Source organism: Lepisma saccharinum, chromosome 12 (genome assembly GCF_977018435.1).
Source record: "Lepisma saccharinum chromosome 12, izLepSacc3.1, whole genome shotgun sequence".
NCBI lineage: Eukaryota > Metazoa > Arthropoda > Insecta > Zygentoma > Lepismatidae > Lepisma > Lepisma saccharinum.
Window position 1 is genome coordinate 37,387,834 of NC_139240.1, and position 25,819 is coordinate 37,413,652.

A 25,819-nucleotide genomic window follows, 5' to 3' on the forward strand; every position below is an offset into this window, starting at 1 on the left:
ACAGGGTAGTTCTGCTTTATTTCAATTAATGTGGATTACAGAAAGAAATAGATAAGCTAGAGAAGTCATTCCCTCATGAGAAATTGTGACAAAGATTGGACATATTTGACCTGGAATAATCTCGCCTTGTGTCATCAGTAAATAAGTCACCAGTCGTTGCGATTAGGGGGCGTTGGGGGCAGTTGCCTCCCTCTTTTTTTACACTTTTGCCCCCGCACTATGCTAAACCTTATCAACTACCTTTGCCCCTCCCACCAGTTTTGGCACATTGTCCTCCCCGTCCCTAATTTTGGAACCCAATCGCCGCCACTGTCAGTCTCCATTGTAACAAGTTCCGCATTTGATTTTTGGTTTCGTCTTATTTAAGTGTCTAGTAAAGTAAATCTACTCCCCATAAATGTATTTGTGCTAAATTTTGTTTTATTCTTTTACTATCTGGAAAAGGATTATTGAAACACCCTTTCCCTTGTGAAATACATATTTATCTATATGTTTTACAATACTTAGTCAACCCTTTTGGAAGAGGCACGTGCCCCGTGCCCCGTGCCCCTCCCGCTAAGCCCGCCAATGCCTATTCTCATTCACCACCTTGATTCGGAATGTTTTGGAAGCAGACTCAAAGTTTACGAGCTATGTCAAAAGATGGTGCTAGTGTCCAAGCCGAGAGGTCTCACTTTTAGCACATACCATTGAGCTCCGCCTTGTTCTTCGACTTGTGCCGTCACAAAAAGTTCAAGTGCAATGAATGGATTCGAAGATGACGTCAGAAAACGGAGGCCGGGGTTTGTGTTGCATAAGGAGTGCGTTCCCGACGGCAAGTCTCATGCAAATGTTGGGGAGGATGTTATCCTGATTCAGGGGCCTTCAGAAACGGCTGAGTGTAGGCGTAGGAAAGGAAGGAATGAACTTGGTAGGAAGCTGCCGCAAGTTAACAGAACCCTGTTTTGTGTTTCGGCGGCAAGTGCGAGAGTTTTTCTACCAGGATAAAAAGACAGCCATGTTTTCGTCGCGTTGAGGAGCATACACGTAAGTCACAAGAAAGTTTTTAACTTTCGTCTTTTCAAACTGACATTTCGATTGGAAATTGGAGGAGGCAAAAACGTGTCTTGTAACTGCAGTTATCATTCTTGGCAAGGAAAGAATGATGGGGAGAATGGAGAAGCAAAACGAAAAGAATGCAAGAAATAATTTCTTCTCTGCATTTATGTGATCTAACCTCGTTTGGTTATTTGATTATCAAGTCCCGTAGAGTTTTTCCCAGGGACAAAGGCAGAGGACAAGCACAAGACCGCCCACAGGAATTCTTTTCTCAGTGTGAGGGCATCAGCGCTCAAAGGGGGTGTAACGTGGAGTGATGCTATCCCCCCTCCAGTTAAGAAAATTCTTATAAAGTACCCCCACTAGGATAATTTGCACAGGCATGTTGATCCACACAAGCATCCCCATCCCTCACCTGGGAATTTCCACTCCAACTACGGTACAGGATTCAAAGTAAGATTTTATATCTTGCCCTTCAATCATAAAAAAAAAACATAGTATTTTACCATTTATTATGATTGGTATTTGACATATCATAATTTGGATTGAAAGTACCGTGGCGTTGTTGTCAAGTTCAGACTTGAGTCCACTAGAAACTGGATTAATTGATTGGTTTGTTATTTTAAGTCCACTTTATGCGCAGAAAGGCTAATCGGGACTGGATCTACGGTTTAAAGTGGGATCCGAACCAGGGACGTAACGCGACTCATGGGAGTCCCGGGCAGACTACTCTAATGGGCCCCCAGTTATTGCTATTATAGTGGCTGGATCTACGATTATAGTAAATGCCAGTGGCGGCGATTAGAGGGGGGCGAGGGGGCAGTTGCCCCCCACTTTTCGCCACTTTGCCCCCGCACTATGCTAAATCTTATCTACAAAGAGAAATATAATGTCTCTGCCCCCAGTTTTCGACCTTGCCCCCCCCCCCCGGTGTTGGAACCCAATCGCCGCCACTGGTAAATGTGTAATTTTAGTATATGGCGTGTAAGAAAATATAGGGTGGCTAATCACCGGGAATTCTGTATTATTAGTTCCGGAAGTTATACGTGAATTATGCTTAAAATTTTCTCCTTAGACGTGAAAAATTCCAACTTTTATTAATCTAAATCCCATTGAATTTATACATATTTATGAATGCCCTCAGGTAAGTTTTTCACAGTTTATTTTTTATTTTTATCGAAGAAGGAAAAGAAAGCTGCGTGGAAAGTAAAGTAGAATTCTCTCAACCCTTTACTTCGTGAGTGTCCTTTGCAGAACAATCTATCTGACGGACGGAAGATATCTTGAAGATGATTAGGTATCGAACCCGGGACCCCTTGATTGCAAGGCGATGACGTTACCATTACGCCATCGGGGATGCCCTGCACTCTTAGAAACTGGATTAGAGTTGCTTGCTTTCCATAAACATCTTTCACTTGCTTGATTGTCTTCTTATACTTTTCACTATGCACAGAGTTTATTCTGCAGTCTTTCATGACACTCCCCATCCATGTTTTCACCATTCGAATTGAATTAAGTTTTTCCTGATATCTCAGGGTAGCAAGTGCCCTCCTCTTGTGCTGGACTGCATGCATAAGGAGAAAATTTTAAAAATTCTAGAAGGGAATATTACAATTTAGTGAAGCAAGATTAAACAAGTATACCATGAATACACATCAAAATTTGTAATATTTCCACATACGCGTTTTGTTCGAAAAACTATGGCCAGTGTGGGGATCGAACCCACGACATTCGCGTTATTAGCACGACGCTCTAACCAACTGAGCTAACCGGCCTTGGTTCGTGTTCACATGTGCGATAAGAGTCAAGGCTTCTTATGCCAGTCCGTCCCGTGAACCAGTGATAAGGAGAAATGAGAATTGGAGCGTAGCAATTCACGGAATGTTAAGTATATTGTTTGTTTCGAGACATTATATCATGTGCAACATGTGATTGAAGAAAAATGTTAAAAAGTAATAGTGTTTCGCACAATATATGTCAGTGTTATTGTGCGACACACGTGAATATAAAACATTTTGCAGCAACAACTGCTTTTCATACATGGAACTGGCTCATAAATTCATCTTTCAACGTTTCGTTCATCATATCCAACGAGATAATTTATATTCTAGAATGAATGTTCTTGTTTTTGTTCAATATTCGGGACAAGATCTACATTTTACATAGAGATTCCAACACTAGAATTCATTGGCGGCGATTGTGTACCAAAATGGGAGATAGGAGAGTATATTTCCTCTTGGTAGGGCAAAAAATGGGGGGCAAATTCGCCCTTGCTCCCCCTAATCGTCGCCATTGCTAGAATTTACTGATTCTCCACTGAAGGAAGAAAGGGAGAAATAAAGAGATGGAAACGTAAGAAATTTACACTGTCAGGAACTTCGCTTTTCTTTAATATTTCTTCGCGACTTCGAGAATGAGAGTAGAACGAAAGGAGAGGCACGAATGCTGAAAAAGTTACTGATTAGAAGAACATCTGGACGCAATATGTCTCCAGTAGGTAGAGTATGAATGCATGTATTGCAAATTGTCCATCATAAAAGCCCATTCATTAAAATTACGTAGGATGCATGAGAAAAGATCATGAAAATAGTCATGGACATTCTGCTTGACACAGGGACATTTACGCTGTCCTTTATTTCCTTAAACTTTCTCTCTGACTCATGATTTTTCCCCCTCATAGACTTTGCCTTGCGTGTTGGTTTTATTTTGTGATATTTTCCTCCTTATCTTTAAACGTTATATTTCCTTTACCAGTTTCTCCATTATTTGTTTCGCGACCATCGTTCAGAGACAATAGCACACCGATCAATAACACTGGCCTACATGGGTTTGGATGTCTGAATAATTTCAGCACACTGATTACAAAAATGAAATTCATTTTCACCCATCATGTCTAGTTTTTTCAGGTAACAGCAATATATTAACTGCCTTAATTTCACAATAAAATATGTAGTTCCATCATTTCCCCAATAGATGACTCTGTTTAGATGATGGGAAAATATTGGTTCTCTAGAATACAAATCCTCCAATTTTGAACTGTAAATGTATAGAAGAATAAGCATTTAATCCATCTTTTACCTTCACAAGACACATTGGGATGAAAATTGTATGGACTTTGATTTCCTAAGTTTTATTTTCGAAATCCCTCATGAAAATTTCCTTCACAAAATGTTTAAAACTCAATGTTATAAGATGGTGGGCTGATTGAACTTACAAGGGAGGTTATCTAAGTGTCCCCCTCAGATTTCCATGAAACTTGGCAGGTGTATAGAGGGGTCCAAAGGAAGAAGTACGTATTTTTTTTGTTTCGGCTAAAGAACTGTTTTAGGGGGCTAACCCCCCTCAAATGTCAAGATGAGGAGAAATTGAATTGGGGATCTGACCCCGAAACCACGTAAATATGGCATAGGAAGAACACGCACATATAATTGGAACACACTCAGCACAGAACTGTAGGATTGTCGGTACAGTGGGATCCATAAGTATTGCTCAGCAAATTGTCCATGACTATTTTCGTTGGTTTTTATATCCATTCTGCGTATTTTTAAGGACTGTATTTTTACGTTTACTGGTTCAGAGGTTGTAAGCAGATTGTTTGGTGTTTTGTGTCAGTTCTTGAAGCTCTCATTGCATAAAAGAAAGGGAGTAAACGTGGTGATGGTCAATTTGCTTGGTAATACTTATGGATCCCACTGTACCAAACGCAAGTGCTCTCGTGAAGGACGATGGTGGTTGAAGTTCTGTGCTAATAGTACTGGCAGATACACAAGTGGGGACACTTGAGATATGAAGTGCATATCACTGGCAAACACAGCTCTGTGCTGTGTGTTCCAATTATATGTGCGTGTTCTTCCTATGCCATATTTACGTGGTTTCGGGGTCAGATACCCACTTCAGGAGGGATTTGTCCCCTAAAACAGTTTTTTTTCTTTATTAGCTGAAACACAAAAACACGTATTTCTTCCTTTGGGCCCCTCTATACACCTGCCAAGTTTCATGGAAATCTGAGGGGGACACTTAGATAACATCCCTTGTTAGTGACGTGAAGAACATTCCTGATGTGATGGGAAGAAATTGATGTCATTTCCGTGATCAGCATTCAAAATACATCCAGAATCAACTTTTGGTTTAAAACAACCACAATTTCCCCGGTGTAAGTTTACATTGTTGGTTTCTGAAATAGGCGTAATGGAATAGCGAATATGAGAATTTTGATTGAGAAATTATGAAAAATCCTGACATGATGGGGGAAAATGCATGTCATGTGCGTGATCAGCATTCAAAATGCTTCCAGAATCAGCTTTTGGTTTGTGGAGCCGAAATTTCCCTTGCATAAATTTGTTGCGTTCTGTAATAAATGTAATGTAATGGCGAATTTGAGAATTTTGATTATGAAATTGTGAAAAATCCTGACGTGATGGTAAAAAATGGATGTCATTTCTGTGATTAGCCTCTAAATACTTCCAGAATCACCTATTGTTTTGAAAACATTCGATTCTTTTTTTCTTTTTTTAAATGCAGGGTCGTGTAATAGCTAGATGCAACATACATTACTGATCCGGCACCCGGCACCAAACTTCCACATACAGTGGAATCCATGAGTATTACTGTGCAAATTGTCCATGACTATTTTCATTATTTTTTTTCTTGCATCCTATGTGTTTTTAAGCGATTGATTTGTATGTATGCAGGTGCAGAAGTTGCCAACAGCTTGTTTTGAGTTTTCTTTTAATTCTTGAAGCTCTTATTGGATCAAATTAAGCGCACGAAAATGGTGATGGACAATTTGCACGGTAATAATCATGGATCCCACTGTACTTGCACCTGCAAAAAATGGAGCTGGAATATTAACATACCCAGTAAGGAATAGGTGGGATATATCACGGTGTCATAAGTGCAATTATTTTCCTCTGCATTTGCTTCATACAGGGTGTCCCAGAATTCACTAGACAGTTTGTTGGTCCAAAACTGTGTATTGTAATATAAACTAATGATCAAACACTTATATTGCTGCAAGGTACATACAAAAGCATTTAATTTGGTGTTTACGATTTGAAAATAATGTCAATGAGATGAGCTCCATCGTTCTGCAAACATATCTCTGCACGCTGCATAACAGATTCCATCGTCTTGCGCAGCATCTCCAGTGGAATATTCTGAATTTTAGCAATTATGGATTCCTTCAGCTCTTCGGTAGTGTGGGGTGGATTCTGAAGGTCTTCCCCAATTTAAAATTGTCTGGCGTGTTGGAACCTTTCCATTTCTTCCGATATTAATATTACGTCTGAAGTCACGTTGCGTTGCAGTAGCTGAGTCATTGTTCTTGAAAAACCGCTCCACAGCATACGCGCAGTGCTCACTTGACCAGACCTCCATGTCTACTGAAGGCTTTGAGCTGCTTCACTAAATAACGACTGAAACAGCGCACTTATCTATCAGCAGACGTGAATGGCGCTAATTCCAAACTGCTTAATGACTTCTGCCGCACCCTGTACATTCGAAACCTTTTCAAACGTGTTCTCATTTTGTTTTACAGTTATTGAGCGAACCTTCATCGTAGAATCTGAACCTGGACATCGTTTCGACATTTTGTAGACTGTCTTAACATTTTGCGAGTTTAGGAAACGAAACTCACCGAAATGTTAGGGTATCACTCGAGCTATAATATTCTCTAAACCTTTCAAAATATGGCACGTACCTTGGGGGAATTACACATGTTGCAAATCATGTGATCAAAATAACTCGCAAAATCACAGATTTAATGAAAAATGCATGTTTCAATATGACACACTTTACAAACTACCTTCACCAAAGTTTGATTTGAATTGTCTTGACTACAAGTGTGTGTACGTGTAAAATTATGGCCAGTGTGGGGATCGAACCCACGACATTCGCGTTATTAGCACGACGCTCTAACCAACTGAGCTAACCGGCCATGCGTTCTGTTACTTTCACGTTCAATTGGTGTGACGCACGCATTATTTTCATTGGCGGGCTCTAAAATTGTGTTCCCTTCCCTTAGTCCTTTTCCTTTCCTTACATCAGGTCTCGATTACAGTAGCATGTCCGGAAATTGGGAAAATATATCGGTAGGGCTAGGTTTTTTATGACTTAGCATATTTTTTTGGTAAGGTTGATGTGTTCCCTAAATATATAGAAATTCATATTGTGAAGAAAGTAATTGAATTAAGGTGATTTTAAGGGCATATTTTGGCATATTTGGCCATTTCTACATGATAAAGCATATTTTGATGGATTTTCTGTCATATTCAGCATATTTTCGCTTTTTCAAGAAATATACAGTCATTTTTCAAGTGGATTCGTTCTTACACCCATGATCACTCGAGGTTTTTTTTTATTTGGACTGCAGCAAAATCTTTTAAATTTACAGAAAGTATTCACTGTGCATTTCAACTCATCATGGTCCATAAAGTGATTTAAAAATAGTATGTTTATGAAAATAATTCAGCATAAGTTACATATTGATGTTTGAAACAGTCTAGTTGCAAGAGCATATTTTTCAAATTATAGTGCATATTTTGTAAAATTTTAGGTCACAAGAGCATATTTTGGTAATTTTTAGGTCATAAAAATCGTAGCCCGATATGATTGTTTTACAATTCAATTCAACCTATTGAATCCGTACATGATTTGAAAATCAATTTCAATTATGTATATCACAATACCTAGGTTGACATAAATAGAAAAAATATAGAAATTACATGACACCTCACTACCACTGTTTCCAGATATTTCATAGTAGAAAAATAAAATGATTTTGTTGTGTGCATGTAAACTTGTGTGCTCACCCCTCACACATTTGTTTATAATTTTCACGAAATATTATTATGATTATTACTATTCTTAGTTTTTCGCATTTCATTTATGCATCCTTCACCTCTCATGTTTTTTATATGTTCATTAATTAATACAATAGTTATGCATAAAATTCTACGGTCATGTCTTGAGAATTACGTCAAATGTCTTGAGAATAATTTTCAATATTTAAAAATTAAGGACGCCTCAAAGGGAGGGACGATCAGCTTATACACCCTTAATTTATGTACATAGATGCCACATTTCTCTGTGTCTATGAATACACCCTAGAGCCACTAGACCTGGCTCTGTTTTTCTAATCCTCTTGCTAAAGAAAAGGCATTGATTGTCAAACTGTCAAAGAGCCTTTGCTGGTTGATGTTCGACTCACCTTATCGATCACCACTGGGTTTCTTGGAAGACCTATTAATGCATGTTCTATGAGGCGGCAGGAAAAGCTTTGCAATCAATAAGGAAGCAACGAACAGTTTTTGCTTTTCGACATGCAACACAAGCTAGATTCCAATTTGAAACGCTCGAATGCAATGGATGAATCACCGCAAATCAGTGTTTACAACCTTACGCGTGTGCCACAAGAAATAACCATTGGTCATAATCAAGGCGGATACATAAAGGTAAGTCAATGAGGTACTTCGTGTAGGTTCGTTTGCATTCGTCCTTGACATACAATTAGCAATAAATGAGAATTCTAGAGTGCTCTTTCAATTATCATTTATAATTATCAACAAGAGACATTAGCTGCTAGCAGAATAAAAATTGAATATTAGAAAGGGAAGACACACAATAGAGAACCATTCCAAACTCGAATGCAAATTTGTAGGGGCGTGAGGGATCCCGAAAAGTCGGGAACGGGATCTGGAAAAAAAAATCCCGTCCCGATCCCGACTTCGGGAAATGACTTCCCAACATTTCGGGATCCCGAGCAGTCGCGAAATACCGAATGGTCATTTTAAAAAGTCGTTAATTCTCGACGTTTTCTGCATTGTAAATGTCTGGAACGTATCTGAAATTGTTAGTTTTTGTACAAGAAATACAAAAACAATCACTTAAGTTGAAAATGACGTCTAGAATTCGAGATTTCAAGAGCTTCTGGAAATTTCGAACATTTCCCGTCCCGAAAATCTCCCGACTTTGTCGGGAAATTGAGAATTTTTTCCCGTCCCGAATGTCGGGATTTAAAAAATTTCCCGTCCCGATCCCGTTCTGACCCAAAAAATTCTGTCCCGCACACCCCTACAAATTTGAATAGTTGACAACATGAAAATAGCAAATTTCTACCATTTAATAAAGTCATAGATTTAGTAAGAAAGATATGGCAATATATCTTATTTTAGCTTTCTAGCTACAGTGCGTTCATTTTGGCACGGGGCCGAGTTAGCGCATGACTGCAGACTGCGCAGATGCCGGCATTTTCGAACCGTAACGTCCCGCTTATTTTTACGCACACATGCACATTTAGCATGCAGACAATTATATTAACCTGTGTTATAGGACTCGTTAAAAGTGGTGGTAGAATATATATTAGTAGTACATAGGTATGTCTGCTAATTTACAGATTTTTTGGGCTTCAATTGTTTCCTGTCTAGACTGAACTAGCCCTTTTTTGTAACGTTGGTCCATTAACTATATTGTAGACCCAACCCGATGGTGTTAAAATTCAAGTACCTATAAGTAATTATAAAGTATAATGCTAAGAAACCTGTGTGGAGTTTCTGTAGTTTTTCGTTTTATTAAAGATAAAAATTAGGGTCGCGCAACTTTTGAAGCACTAATTCACTAATTCGGATTCTGCTGTCACAACACTTGCCGCCAAAACGCAAAATAAAAGACTATTCATATACGGCACTGAAATTTCCTGCTCTCCCCTTGAAAAAAAGAATCAGTAGAAGCGCTGTGTCACGCATGCATAATCTTTTAAATCGAAGGAGGGGCATTTCTTTGCACGCAATGAACGTCATTAAGATGTAGTTGCTGGACAGTCCGCTGTAAGGCGCTGCGATTCTTCGCACATCACAGTTCATCTGTGTCATCTTGTGGAAGGTTGGTTTGTTATTGACAGCAAGCGATTGTTCCCACATTTTCTTTTCAATTGTTTCATGGCTCGTGGAGGTAAGTGAAAGGAAAATAAATATGTTTTTAAATAGATACATAGGCGCCGACTACATGGGGTTTTGGGGGGCCCGAGCCCTTCCCAATATTAACGATGTGTGGGCAGAGCCCCCCAAATAATTTTACTTAAGAGGATCTAATGTATTATTTTGCTTCTCTTGTAAAGTTTACTCTGAATTGTGCCACATGAACTTAACTTTTAATACACATTTAAAATTTTCTAGACCACCAACTTTGGGGGGCTGAGACCGCTAAATCATCAGCTTTGCGTAGGCTATGACCAGAGACAGCAAAACACATGACTTATTACTCTATACTAAGTATGTAATTATGAGTATTGTTAGAATTTTTACTAAAAGAGTTTCAAAGGACGATGTGCATGAACTAGGGTAGTGGATGGGACGTTCGGGCTACAAATGGCTCTCATATGACATTGAGAACGAGATCGTTGATATATTAGGGAGATCTGTTTTGCGCTCCGTGGTAGCAGATATTAAAAGTCGGGAATATTTTGCTATTATGGTTGACGAAACTTGTGACATATCCATCCGTGGACAAATAATATTCTGCATTCGAACTGTGAATAAAAAATTTGATATTTTTGAGGAATTCATGGGCTTTTATTAGGGGTGTGCGGGACGGGATCGGGACGGGGAAAATTTTCAATTTCCCAACAAAGTCGGGAAATTTTCGGGACGGGAAATGTTCGAAATTTTCCGAAGCTCTGAAAATCTCGAATTCTACACGTCATTTTCACTTTAAGTGATTTCTGGATTAAAAACTAACAATTTACGATAAGTTCCAGAAATTAACAATACAGAAAACGTCGAGAAATAACGACATTTTAAAATGAGCATTCGGTATTTCCCGACTCCTCGGTATCCCGAAAAGTCGGGGAATCATTTCCCGAAGTCGGGATCGGGACGGGAAATTTTTTTTCCCGCTCCCGGTCCCAACTTTTCGGTATCCCGCACACCCCTAGCTTTTATGAGATTCCGAACACTGAGGACAAAACTTTAAAAAGGGAGAAAGTGAATCATTCATTAATTTATTTCAGTGATCAGAGCCCCCCCCAATAATTTTGACAAGTCGGCGCCCCTGAATAGATATACATAACATGTAAAACAAAAATAACACAAAGACTGACGGTAAGTCAGTCAAATATAGTACTCTGGGATTGGTTGATGAGAAATGACATCATATCAATTTGAAGCGTGTGGGCTCTTGAAAATGATTTTCATGATATATACGTAGCCATTAACATATATTTTTTTAAATTGCAATTATGATTTATTATTATGCTATTTCGATCAAAAAAGTCAAAATTCAAAGCACATTTCTTTGATTGATTGAATTTGTGTTTTAAACCCACTTTATGTACAGTAAGGCTAATTAGGACTGGACCTACAGTTTAAAGTGTGATCCGAACCACTATGTGCCTCCACCGGGTATCGAACCCGGCTTTCCTTGATTACAAGGCGACGACGCTACCACTGCGCCATCGGGGAGGCCCCAAAAGCACATTACAGATACGTTTACTACTGAACGTATTAACAACAAAACTACCTTTGACGTCACAACTCGCATTAAATAATTTCCCGAGCGCGACTTGATGAAACCTTGAAAGCTGTTGAAATCTTTGCTCCAGTGTGAGGAAGAACAAGTAAGCGGAAAGTAAACCGTTTAACAACAGGGTAAAAAAACAAAAAGAAACTACAAGTTACATTAAGCTGTAAGCCAGCGGTTCCCAAAAAGTTCGCTGCGAGATGTTGCAATATTTTCACTTACCTGCTAGTCTATACGTGGTAAATTCAATCGATGATATATGATTGTTTGAAATATGTGCTTATTTATTACTTTTTGCATGTAAAATGTTTAACAACACTAACTGAGCATTGAAAGTGTTATATAGGCCTACATTCTGACTTGGGCGTCGCGGGAAAATCTTGAAACACTAAAGGCGCCGTGAAACGAAAAAGTTTGGGAACCCCTGCTGTAGGCAATTATCGAAAACCACAAACAGACCACTTGAAGAAAGAAAAAAAATCATAACAACAATGCTGACGAAAGAAAGAAAAAAGGCCGCTGGTCTTTATAGAGGCTGTCGCCAGTACAGGAAAGTAGTACGTATGTATATCGGCATCTCTTTCAGTGCTTGTGAAATATTATGAAAAATGCTGTTGAAAAAAATTAAATGGCCAATTTTTCACAGTCAAAGATCTGGGACAATAATATTACTATATATAATGGGAAGGCGAATTGGTGACTGTGTTCTTGTCCGCCTAGCCTTTGTCTATACATTAGCCTCTTACAACGTACCAATAACTTTATTTAGTTAATTCTCATTGTTCACACACACACAAAATACATGTTCGTTGAACACTGGCGTACGTAGAGGGTTTGGCCGATGGTGTTCCAGCCCCTACCGAAATTTTGATAAAATCAGAATTTTCAAATAAAAATCCGTTAAGAACTTTAAAAAATCAAAATGTGTAAATGCGAAACCTCTTTTAAAGTGAATCCCGATTACCATTTTTCTCTTTGAATACAATTTTAATAGACTGAAAAGCTCCAAAAATACGAAATATTTTATTATGCATCCTGCCCTCCAAATCGAAGCCATTTACTATCCACATTTACTATTCCAGCCCCTCCCGAAAAAAAAAATCCTGCGTACGCCAGTGTGTTGAACATTGTTGCAACTGAGATACAAATCAACTTTTTTCTCTTTTAAATCATAGTTACCCTAACCTAACCTCATAATCTCGTGGTTATTTTCAAGGCATCACTCTGAAAGACGCGTGTGTTTGGAATGCTGTGCTTTTCTCCATGCTGCATGGAAATAATAATTCAAATTATTATATTATTATTATTATTAGTAGTAGTAGTAGTAGTAGTAGAAGTAGTATACCACAGCTCATTTGAATGTCTCTCTTTAAAATGTCTCACCTTGTTGACTAGACAATTATTAAAACGACAATAAGCTTAACTATTGTAAAATGTTTTGTTGGTAAGAACAGCGAGATAATCCAAATGTGAATTATCGGGGACATTTATGCGGGGAAAAAGCCGGAAAAATTCCGACCAATTTCGGGAATCGAATCCGGATCTCCCGCGTGATTGTCACTTGTCAGACGCTCTACCAACCAGATCACCGCAGCTCCTTGGATGAGTTCCATACTTTGATTATTTCAATTTATTTTAATATATTTTCTTGTATTTATGGATCTTCTTCACCCTTGAAATGTCTCACCTCGTTGACCAGACAATTATCTCGTAACAAAGAAACAAAAAAAAATGCTCCCAGGATTTGATAAAAATCGAATGACTAGAAAGTAATTTCGTTCTATTGTTTTCATAAATACAATATTTATGTAGATCTCTACTACTTAATAGTAGCAGTAGTGGTATTTGTAGTATTATTGTATTATTCAGCTAATTAATTAATTATAAGTATTATTAATTAATTGTTATTATTAATATTTAATTCAAGTATAATAAAACAATGGTAATGTGAATTTGGAAAAAAAGTTTTAGAAATAACACCCCCCTTGATGAAATCCTGCGTACGCTACTGTGACGACATGACATAAAACTCTCAAGGTTAGTGTTTCCAGTTGAACATAAGAGGTGCTGAAGGGGGTGCGGAAGAAAAGTAAGGGGTGCGCTAGCACCCCCTCGTGGCCCACTGCCGCCACACCTGATCACAATATAACCATTATCACAATTAATAAACAATTAATTTATACCGGGTGTCCCAAAAGTCGCTTGACCGGGAAATAAATATTTGTATTTGAAAACAATACTTGTGTGATTTAGTAACACAAGTATTGTTTTCAAATATTTATTAGTTGGTCAAGCGACTTTTGGGACACCCGGTATATTACATATATAAACCAAGAATTATGGGATTTTAAATTGTTAATAAAAGTTTTTAAATTAGTGTTTCTTTTAATTTCCGATGTGCCAGGGTGTGATGATCATTATATTTAATTACAAAACTATGTTCAATATGGAACTATTAATCTACCTATCACATCCAATAACATTCTCTACGATAATTCTCTCTGATGTTGTAACATGGTCAAGGTTTTTTTTGGGGGTGAAAAGTTGGGATGGCAGGATGAAAGTAGGGCCGCTAAAATTCCACCTCGTTAGGGTGAAAATTTTATTTTGAACTGACCGATTAAAGATCGTGAGTGCCAAGGAGACAGTTGGGGAGGGGGATTTACTTTTCTTTTTTTTTTTGCTATCTGGGGCATACCACCCCCACATCGCCCCTTACTTCGAGCACTGGAATGAGAGGAAATCACTAGTTTATTATTGTTCAGAGAAGATAGCACTGCATTAGCCAAACGTAACTGACTTTTAGAAACCTCGTAATGTGACTTCCAGAGAACCGGTTGTTAATGACTTCAGACGTGATAAACATAACTCGAGTGCCCGAAGAACAGTTATCAATGTCACAAACGAAAGTCTGCTGGCCGGTTAGCTCAGTTGGTAGTCTGCCTGCAGATCGTGCAGGTATCAGTTCGTACCGCGCTCCGCTCTTCGCGTGAGAAGGCTTAGTGATCGAACTGTCCGAGTTAGCTAGGGCCGTATACGGTTTGCTAGTGTTGTGTTAGTTCTTTTTCCTTCCGAGTGCAAGCGAGGTTTTGACTACAATTACCGTGCGCCAGTGAAGATACGATGAAATAGTTCACGATGAATACACAAAGAGAAAACACCTTGAAATTTGTTTTCCGTGAGGTCAAAACGCGACCTACGTCATTGGATTTTCATCGATGGTTTCATGATGTCTACCAAGTGCCTACGAACCAAGTGCTCAGTTTTGAAATAGATTACTTTCGTAAGTGTTTGTACGTGAAATTTGCGACAAAAGTGGTAGGAGAAAGGTTACTAAATGATTTTGGTGCTGAGGTAATCTATAGTGACGTAGATGGTGATCATAAAGTTGAAGTAGAATGGGCCCACCAGCGGCATGTAATCGTCAGAATCCATGTAGTCCCAATTGAATTAAGTGCAGAAGTGATAAGTCGTGTGATGAGGTCTTATGGGGAAGTGTTAAAAATTGAAGACGAGACATACTCTGTAGATCACATTTACCCTACTCGAACTGGACGTGTCTTGATTAAAATGATACTACGTAAACCCATACCCTCATATGTAACAATGAATGGAGACTCTTATTGGGTAACATACCCTGGGCAGGTGCGTACGTGCCTCGCGTGTTCGGGGGAGGATCATGTAGTTGCTCAGTGCCCTAAGCGTCGATCCTCAGGGAATCAGCCCCGCAGGGGTCCGGTTAATCTACCCGTTGACAATGTACCGATGGTATATGAACCAACTGTGCTACCCGTACGGACTAAACCAAGAGATTCAGCTCCGTTAGTTGCAGTCCCAGCGTCAGGAGATAGCAATGGAGGGAACACGGATAGCCCCAGAATCACCGACGAGGAGACAGGTACCAGACAGGAAGTTAGTGAGAAGAATGCACCAACAGAAAGGGAAGAAATGGAGCAGCCAACATTGACCATTTCGGAGGAGATGCATCACATACCCCCGCCCTCACCCCCAAGTGCTTTGATCGCGGAGGCAGAATTCCCCGTAGTTACCTCTCCTAGGAAATCACGGTCAAGATCTGTATCAAGGTTACGGTCAGTGGCGGAAGAGTCCATGGTGCTACGTAGAAAGAAGAAGAAAAATAATGAATGCGTAAGTTCCACAAAAGTTCATAACGAATTTAGAGTAGAACCTGGTACCCCAAAACAAGATGTTTCAAAGGGTAGTTTAACAAGTCATTCAGGAAATGTAATTAAAGAGAAACCTTCGACGAGTAACAAACTTACCCCAGATTTATTTAGTGGAAAGCATAGTTAATGCATTCTGGGCAGAAATTAGAGTTTAGTAATGTTGAAGAATGTAAGCAAGGTTAGTTTTCTTTTGTGGACAGTTCTAATCAGGCAAACATTTACCTCCCTTCATTAGGTAGTTTGTGTAAGGAGAAATGTTGGTTTATGTTTTGAGATGAGAATGATTTACGGGTGTAGTGCGGGACAGAAATTAGTTTACTTTCCTAATGCATACAGTGAAATGTTACATATTACATGATAGTGAGTTACAAGATGAATATCGATATAATAACAGGTCGAAAAAATAGTGTAAATTGTGTCATGCACATGAACGATTATTATCATTCTGAAACCACTTAGAAAAAAATACTTACTTTAGTGTAATTGAGCACCAAAAATGCACATTTACGTGGTATTCTTATATTCAGTTTATTATAACTTCCAATTGTGCATGAATTACAGTACTCGTCTGTGTACCCTTAATATCAATGGGATCTTGACTCCAGTGAAATGCAAATTGCTTGCGGAATTTGTCCGAATTCACTCGATTGACATTTTATACTTGCAGGAAGTTTGTATTGTAGATTTTAACTTCTTGTATGGGTACGAGGCTATTGTCAACTTGGGGACAAGCGGAAGAGGGACCGCAATTTTAATTAAAAGTGGTATAGAAATACAAAATGTAAAGAAATTAGTCGATGGGAGGGGAATTAGTTTTCAAAGTCAACACTATACTTTTGTTAATATCTACGCCCCCTCAGGACAGCAAAACAGATGGAAAAGGGAACAATTTTACCAGACTGACATAGTATACTTACTTCCAAATAATGATTCGTGTATAATCCTAGGTGGTGATTTTAATCAAGTTCTGCGATCATGTGATTGTGTAGGTAAGTTTCAAAATAGTTTAGCATTAACGACCTTAATCAGCGATTTACAGCTGAAGGATATCTGGACCGAAAAACGAAAGGACATAGTGTTTACTATTTCAATAACAAAGCAGGTTCTAGATTGGACAGATTCTATACACTTGGTCATACTATAAAATATGTGACGACAATAGATGCTTTGCCGGTACCTTTTTCAGATCATATAGCAATCAGAATGAGTATTAATCTACAAGAATCTAAATTAGTTTGGGGTCCGTCCTATTGGAAAATGAACTCTGCCCTACTTCAACAGCCTAATGTTAATGATATGTTTGAAGAAAAATGGAAGTATTGGTGCCGGCAACAAAAACACTATACTGATTACAATACGTGGTGGGTAAAATACGTAAAACCTCGAATAAAATCCTATTTTCAATGGCTAGGGAAAGAGAGTGCACGTGACCGGAACTTAATGTTGAACTTCTATTACCAATGTTTACATGAGTTATGTATGCGACCTGACGTCACCGAACATTATCCACAGATACAAAAATACAAAGCACAAATCCTTACGTTGCAACGGCATCATTTGGAGGGTATAAAGATAAGAGCTACTCATGCGTCATCCTTGCAAGATGAACGAACCTCTTTATTTCACTATGTACAAACACAAAAACAAAAGAGAGCTCTTTTGATAAACAATATTGTCGATTCTGGCGGAGATACACATAGAACTCAACAAGGTATATCACAGGCGTTTTACACGTATTATAATAATTTGTATACTGGTAAAGAATTAGATCAATTGGCTGCACAACAATTGCTCACCTCGGTAAATACATTTTTGACGGACGAAGACAGAACTTTGTTAGATAGTGAAGTCACCGTCGATGAGGTGTATGAAGCACTGCGTACTTGTAACGTTAAGCGCACTCCTGGGAACGATGGCATAGGCTACCAATTTTATATACGTTTTTTTGATATTATAAAACATGAATTGGTCAAGATAATACAAGATGCTTTTCGAAACAAATGCGTGCTTCAAAATGAAGGTATAATTGTACTGATTGCCAAAAAAACGCGTCCGAGTGCAGTGACTGACTTTAGGCCCATTACTTTACTAAACTGTGACTATAAGATTATGGCCAAAGTCTTGGCTAATAGACTGAAACCTATATTATCTTCCTTACTCAGTTCACAGCAAACATGTGTCAGTAAAACTCAAAATATATTTTCAACGGTGGCGGGTATACGTGATGTCATATCTTATTATGAAATGCAACAAACATCAGCTTGTGTCCTATCCTTTGATTTTACAAAAGCTTTTGACCTTGTAATTCACCAATATTTGTTTGAAGTACTTCGAGCCTATCGCTTCAGTGAAGCTTTTATATCTGTTTTGCAAAGTTTCTATAGAAAGGCAACCTCCCGTCTTCTTATCAATGGATTCGTGACTCCTGCAATACACGTGACGAGATCCATTCGCCAGGGGTGCCCCTTGAGTATGCTTCTCTTCGCTTTGACCTTGGACCCGCTACTCCGATATATTCAGTGCCGAGCCCCACCCGCAGCGAGTGCTTTCCTTGAAACGCAAGTGTTTACATTCGCAGACGATTTATCAGCTTGTGTAACAACAACGAACCAACTTCAAAATATACTAAATGCAATGTGTTTGTATTGTTCTGCCAGCGGAGCGGAGGTAAACATGACAAAATCAAAAGCTTTACCTGTTGGCACCTGGAAGCAAGAAAATCCGGACATAGGGATACAATATGTAAACGAACTCAAAATACTGGGCATTACTTTTCATACTACCGAATCCAGAATGCTGGACCTAAACTGGACGAAAATTGTAAGCGAAATCAGGTTACAGTGCTATCAAATGAGAGGCAGACAACTCAATTTAATTCAGCGTGTTTGGTTCCTACACACTTTTATTTTTAGTAAATTAAATTATGTCGCTCAAGTGTTGCCAATCACACAGCAATATCTCCGACAAATCAAGTCTGCTGTGGGATGGTTCATGTGGTACGGACATTTTTTTCGGGTACCTTTCCCGATCATGTGCCAAACACAAATGACAGGTGGTCTAGAACTATGGAATATTGAAAATAAATGTAAGTCGCTATTTTTAGCTAGAAATTATAAATTGTACTTAATCGAACAGTCGATTACATCAATGTGGTTGCGTATATTTACCGATACGTTGCCACCGCAAAATCCACCCAACTTGTCTCAACTAACAAAGCACCCTATGTATATACGAATTTTTGTACAAGAATGGAGTTATGTGGAGTTTCCCATGGATTTGAAGGAGAATACTTTGTCCAAATATTTGTATGAACATTTTCAACGACAACTTATCTTGCAGCAGAGTCGAATAGAGAAAAAATTTCCTAATGTTATTTGGTCAAATGTATGGCAAAATCTCCACAAGCCTTTCCTTGACACGGACATACGAAGTTTGTGGTATACCCTGGTGCATGATCTAGTTCCAACAAATGTTCGACTAAATGAAATAAAAAGATTACCAACAAATGAGTGTAGACAATGTGGAGAGGTGGATACAAATGAACATCGCCTCACTACATGTAAAGGAATTCCAGAAATTTGGGCCTTTCTCATTATGTGCCTTGCCAAAATATGTCGTATATCGCCAACATGCTTTCAAGCAAAAATATGTATATTACCAGACTTCAAATATTTCCCTGTAAAGAAACAAAATGCTATTGTGTGGCTAATAGCACATACAATATACTATATATATAGCAAAAAGTTTGAACCAAATATCACAATATATACAATGTATCTTAAAAGATCTAGATGGAAACAATCAAAAAAACAAAATGTCAGATTGTCACAATATTTTGGTAAATATCTGGATGTAATGTAATTGTATGTATACATGTAGGAAAAAAATCCATTGATGTAAAAAGAATAGTGAAATAAAAAAAAAAAAAAAAAAGTTGGTTAGAGCGTCTTGCTAATAACGCGAATGTCGTGGGTTCGACCCCCACACTGGCCAGAATTTTTGCCTCTTGCACAGCAAAAAGTGCCAGTTGCTTGTTGCTATGACGATGGCTGCAAAATTCAGCCATTCTCCTTTCTTGCACATTCATGACATATTTAGGTGAACAGAATGTAAGCCTATTTCTTAACCAGATGCTTCGTACAGGGAGAATATGACTTAGTACAGGGTCATATGACTTACGTGGGTGCGGGGCCTGGACAATTTACCTCCACCGGGTATCGAACCCGGGACCCCTTGATTACAGGGATGAAGAACAATTAGCTTCAAAGTCTTCAAAGTTAGAACCACGAAGTATGGGAGGCTAATGAAAGTATGTAAATTAGTGTTTCTTGTTGCTACGTTCAATATATTTAATTGCAAAACTGGGTGTGTTCATCAAAGTGGCAATTCCTAATCATATGTCCGTCATAATTCTTTTTTTATTTACTTTTCATTGAATTTTCACGCTTAGTCAATTCTCATTGTTTCATATAAAATAATATTTTCGCTGTGGCCATAAGGCGCTGTGCTTTGAGCTCCGACTGTGGGACGGCATGGGTTCGAGTTGGCCTGGGTTCAGTCTCTGCGTTTTCGGCCTGTGTATAGGTCCGGTGGCAACCCACCATCGTGAGGAAATTGGGGAGCTACAAGTGAGCAGCGTAACCCGGTCATAAACATCTCCTATAACGGCTGGGGGTTGACGTGCTCACGTCATCCCATTACCGGTTGAAGATCTCCACACTTCTAGGTAGGATTGTGGGAGGGAGACTGGCAGTCGAGAGAGATAGGCCGAGGTCCTTATTGGCTGTGATTGGAAATATTAGCGCCATATAAACTCACAATAAACCGTACATACAGAATTATTTTTATCTGGCCCTTAGGCGCAGGGCCTCGGGCAAGTGCCGGAGTTGCCCCTCCCTAAGTTGACCCTCCCGGCTCTGACTATACGCATCCTTTTTTTAAAATTGAACAAAGGGGGGGTTATATTCAGTGGCGTACCCAGGATTTTGAAAAGAGAGTATTACGTATATTTTTTTAAGTAGTCAACCTCATTTTGCCATCTTTTCCTGCTTTTGACGTGCTTATTATTTTTTTTTAATACTGGGGCACAGGGCCCACTAATTCCTGCTTGGACACTCCACTGGTTATGGTCTCCCATCAACCCTCCCTCCATGAGCACGTCTCGGTTTGCATAGTATTACGTAACTAGTCATAAAGTGGGAAGTTGGCAACTTTGATTATCCCTTTGCTTACGTGTAACACCTTTGCACTTCCTTGTTGTATTTCCCCACGTTTCCAAATGACAGTGAAAAAAATGTAATTCGCGACCTTCTCTTGTTTCTAAGGTCTCCTGCACTTTCAGCTTGGCACTAGTACAGTACGTTCATTTATAGTGAAAACTGTTTTCTTTCGCCTTTCGGAATCCAAGTATAAAGCCGCAGTTCCACCCTTTTCCAAGAAAATCTGTAAGTTGCGGTTGTTTTTACTTAGCTCTTTGTGAAGTCAAATTTATTTTCTTTAACAATCTTCTTCAATTTCCTTTACGTGCATTTTTTGAATTTAGAATTTAGAACATGTTCGACTCTACCTTTACTTCTTTTCAACATTTCGAATAAGTCAACCAGAATTGCTTTTCTTATTATTATTTCTTTTCATACAATTTACTTCATTATTTCGCGGTGGTCTAGTCGGTATGCCACGTGGGAGACCCGGGTTCGATTCCCGGAGTGGATGATCTAAGGTCGGAATTTTTTCGGCCTTGTCCTCGCATAAAGCGGCTCTGGGGCTCACCCAGCCTTAAATTAATAGGCACCTGGAGGCAACCCTGGGGAGTAAAGGCTGCCGGAGCGTGGTGCTGATCACATCACCTCCAAAATGGTCTAGATCGAGAGTATGTGGGGTCCTACCCCCACACCCCCTAAATGTGCTTCGTGGCACGGTGCTATATGCACAGGGAACTTTACCATTTCGAATTATGCATAAGTATTACCAAGCAAATTTTCAATCGCTGTGTTTATTCTATTTGTTTACGCAATGAAACCTAACACCAACAACTCTTCAACAGACAACTGACAACTTGTGCAGCAGTATGCGTAAAAATCTATTCCTTAAAAACACGTAGGATGCAAGAGGAAAATTAACAAAAATAGTCATGGATAATTTCTGCAATACTTGTGCATCCCACTCTATTGTTGTCAAAAAAATCTTCTTCTGTTAAGATCTTTATATTTTGTTTCACATTTTTGTTCGTAAGTTTTGGTGTGTAGTTATGAAATACCTGTTTTTTTTTATGCACCAATTTCAGTACCTAAGGTTCTCTTTAATGCTTGCTTTTGAAAAACGCTGCCAGCTATTCCATTGCCTCATGTTTAATGTTGTTTCCTTGTAGGATTATAATAGCTATACTTGATAACAGTAACAAGCCTAATGATTCATCAACTAAAAGCCCCGTATCGGAAATCTCAGAGAAATTAATAAATATAGGGTTTTAACTTCTCACCCCCCCCCCCCCACTGTATGGAATGACAGCGCTGTACCGAAGGAAACTGTTCTGAATCACAAGTTACGTAGAGGCGACTGAGTTTCTTTCAATATACCGCAAATAAAATTAGGTAAATATTAATAATCAAGGACATATTTAGAAGAGTGCAAGTGGTCCGGACCCTCCTCCCCCCGAAGCCCTTTACAAGTTCTAAAATTATATAATGAAAGTATACTTGTTTAGGAAGGTGTGGATTAGGTTGGGATCATTCTACTTTGAATAACAGTACCAAATATTTTTCACACTAATAATAATAATTATGTGCATTAATCAGGAACATCCTTTTTTGTTATTAAACAAGTAAGTAATCACTTGTTTATATTTTTGGCATTAATTTCCTTGCCAGGAGAGTTGTTTTACACAAATTTTGCCAATTTTTATTACACGTAAGCTAGATAATGAATACTTGCTGCTATGTCTATATTCTTATACTGTCTCTTTACCTATTAATGTAATAATAAAAATACAATATTAATTAATTTACATATTATTATCAATAAAAATATATAATAATAATAATAATAACCCGTGGTTCGACAGCCCTGTAAGGGCCTCGGCCTATCTCCAGACTGCCAGTCCCTCCCACAATACTACATACATGTGTAGTAATAGGGTAACGTGGGGTCAGCACGTCGAATCCTCAGCCGTTATAGGAGATTATTATGACCGGATTACGCTACTCACTCGTAGCTCCCCAATTTCCTCACGATGATGGGTTGCCACCGGTTCTATACACAGGCCGAGAACCGAGAGACTGAACCCAGACGGAATCGAGCCCATGCCGTGCCATCCCGTAGTCGGAGTCCAAGGCACAGCGCCTTATAATAACATACTTACATATTAATTCTGAAACACTTGGTTCGGACCCCCCCCCCCCCCCCCAACAAAAAATATTCTAGATACGTGCCTGATAATAATGAATGTGATTGTGTTGCAAAGATCATACGAAGTGGCCGGTTAGCTCAGTTGGTTAGAGCGTCGTGCTAATAACGCGAATGTCGTGGGTTCGATCCCCACACTGGCCATTGTTTTTTTTTACATGTCTGCACTTTTTCAATAAGTAGATTTCTTACAAAGTAAGGTTTCTCGAATATATTGTAAAAATACACATATCTTTAATTTGCTATCATTGTGTTTATTTTTCTCGAGCAAACATCATGCCAGATGATAAGCATTAAAATTCAATGCTTTGAATACAAACTTTTCCGATCGGCTTAAAAGGTCCTAAGAAAACAATACGAATAAAAATTTACGTAAGCTGTTAATTAAAATTCGAGTGTGTCAATATTTATTTACACTTCTCACAAAATCCACAGCCTCAATTCACCATCCATTCTCATTGGCGCGATTAACCTGGAGAAGTAGAAAAGTGTCGTAACCTGTATCGCTCACCATTCGTTTTCCGTATTTGTGGATAGCAACACTGAGACAGTAACCCCCCCCTTTCAAGCATGCGGTTGGCAACACTGAGCAATTACTCTCTTTGCACTGCGATAATGCAAGTCACCATTCCTTTTCCGTATTTGTGTCTAGCAACACTGAGTCACTTAACCCCTTTTTAAGCATGCGGTTGGCAACACTGAGCAACTAATCCCTTTTCAGTGTTAGCGATAATGCAAGTGCACACATGCAGTCTCTCTCACTATTTTCCAGACCAGCTCAGATTTTTTTTACGGTTATAAAGGTTGTGTAACGTAAATGCAAATACTGCAAGCTTTCGCTCTGTTCATGGAAGAAAAAAATCTATTGTGCTGCTTGACAGTGCCTCTGTCCAGACACGTATCTAGACATATATTTTCTTGAGGGGGGTCCCAACCAAGTATCTCAGAATAATAATGATGATGATAATAATGATAATAATAATGTTTAAATTAATACATTAATATAATTTATAGAATTATTGATAATGTAAAAATGAATTAATATTGCGTTGTTAGTATAAAATGATTGGACAAAAAACATAGAAGAATAGAGATATAACAGCACGCATTCATTATCTACTTTACGTGTAGTTAAGATCGTTTAAATTTGTATAATTTCAATTTGAATTTAAAATTTTGGCTACGTCAGCACTTAGGCTATTTTGTAGCCGTCACATTATACGGGGTCCCAGTCCCTTACCGTTACAAATAACAACTCTAACGGTGCATAACTAAAATCTTAAAATATTCTGACCAGTTAAAAGCTGACGCTGTAAAGACGCACTCAGCACACATAGGGACAAAAAACAGGACAACACACAGAATTATACTGGCCATAGGGTCAGTCGCCAGAGCCTCGTTAGTCTGCAAAATGCAGTCCAAGGTGTACTGCGTGAAAGTGAGGTTGGCAGTAGGGTGTACTACATGGAAGGTCACCCCTTACATCCCTTACGTTTGTATAAAACAACTATTCTGGCAAGGAAAATAATGTCAAAAAACATACAGAATTTTATATTTATTGAATAACAGAATAGGAAGTTACATCCAGTTGACGAAAAGTAAAGTTACTGATTAATATTTTCTGCATATTATTACAAGTAGTAGTGTGCATAGATGTTTTTGGTACTTATTCAAAGGTGTATGATCCCAATCTAATCGTTGCTTTCGTGTAATGGAAATCAATAACACCCTCAATTATACAACAAATGCTAAACAACGTAGATTGTTTAGTGAAAAATGTAGGCTTGACCAGGACTGGAACCCGTGTCTCTGGCATACCGTGCCATTTTTCACTATTTTCTCAATTTCACACGTCTTTCAATTTTCTCTATATTCTCTGAATTCTCATTGGGAAAAACACAGACATCTATGTCCGAACCGGGATTCGAACCTGGGAGCTCCTGGCATTGTACAGTGCTGTGGTAATCACTATTTCTTGTTTAAAGGAAGACCCCCACACACATTCAATTCATATATATCAATTTCTCTTAATTCTCATTTTTCATCAGGACAAACAAACACAATCATCCACGCCCGAGCCGGGATTCGAACCCGGGACCCCTGGCGTTGTAGCGCGCTGAGCTAACCACTCCGCCACGGGGGCCAACTGATGAACTCCCCCACAGAGGTCGACACCACTGAGCTACCGAGCCGGTCTGGCTTCGCCTGATTTTTCGCTGTCGCTGTTTTACCTGTGTGGAATCGTCTCTGCACGTGCTACCGCAACAGGATCTGTTGCCTTTGAAACACTGTAGACGTATACCCTGTATCAGCTAACTGTAGAGCAGAGCCGCGCATATCGGCAGAGGAGGAGGAGGAAAATCGAGTGGTGAAAGCACAGCGTTGCCAACCGTACTGTTCTGACCGTTCATGTACTACGGAAATTTCATGGCATGTACGGACGTACGGTCCAGTACCTACGCTAAATGCACGGCTTGTGAAAATTTGCTCTTGCAGTTTTATCCCTAATATTTCCCTAAGAAATTCTTAATCCAATCGTACGGACCTGGAGACAAAAATACGGTCCGTTTGTCATGTGCGTTCGGTATTTTCCTTTTCAAAAGTTTGCAACGCTTACAGAGAGAAGGAGAAAATCGGGTAACTCCAGTCGCCCATTACACAATCCCCTCTTCTCTCACTGT

At 38.9% G+C, this 25,819-nt stretch overlaps 1 protein-coding gene and 3 non-coding genes across 5 annotated transcripts in view; 2 read left to right on the top strand and 2 right to left on the bottom strand.

The window, feature by feature from the left end:
- Positions 1-878: 878 nt before the first annotated feature.
- Positions 879-25,819, top strand: part of LOC145995985 (ninjurin-1-like) — an 82,607-nt gene continuing 57,666 nt past the window's right edge. The window contains exon 1 of one of the 2 annotated variants that reach the window (XM_083132102.1): positions 879-1,026. Coding sequence is in view for 1 of the 2 variants with exons in the window: in XM_083132101.1 (XP_082988227.1) it covers positions 9,972-9,984 (13 nt within the window). In the remaining variant the exon portion in view is untranslated. Of the gene's footprint in view, positions 1,027-9,901; positions 9,985-25,819 lie in introns of those variants that run through there. The other variant, XM_083132101.1, reaches the window with a different exon arrangement.
- On the bottom strand, positions 2,740-2,813 carry TRNAI-AAU (transfer RNA isoleucine (anticodon AAU)). The gene has a single exon. It is a non-coding gene; the product is annotated as a tRNA-Ile (tRNA).
- TRNAI-AAU (transfer RNA isoleucine (anticodon AAU)) lies at positions 6,900-6,973 on the bottom strand. Its single transcript has one exon. It is a non-coding gene; the product is annotated as a tRNA-Ile (tRNA).
- TRNAI-AAU (transfer RNA isoleucine (anticodon AAU)) lies at positions 23,209-23,282 on the top strand. Its single transcript has one exon. It is a non-coding gene; the product is annotated as a tRNA-Ile (tRNA).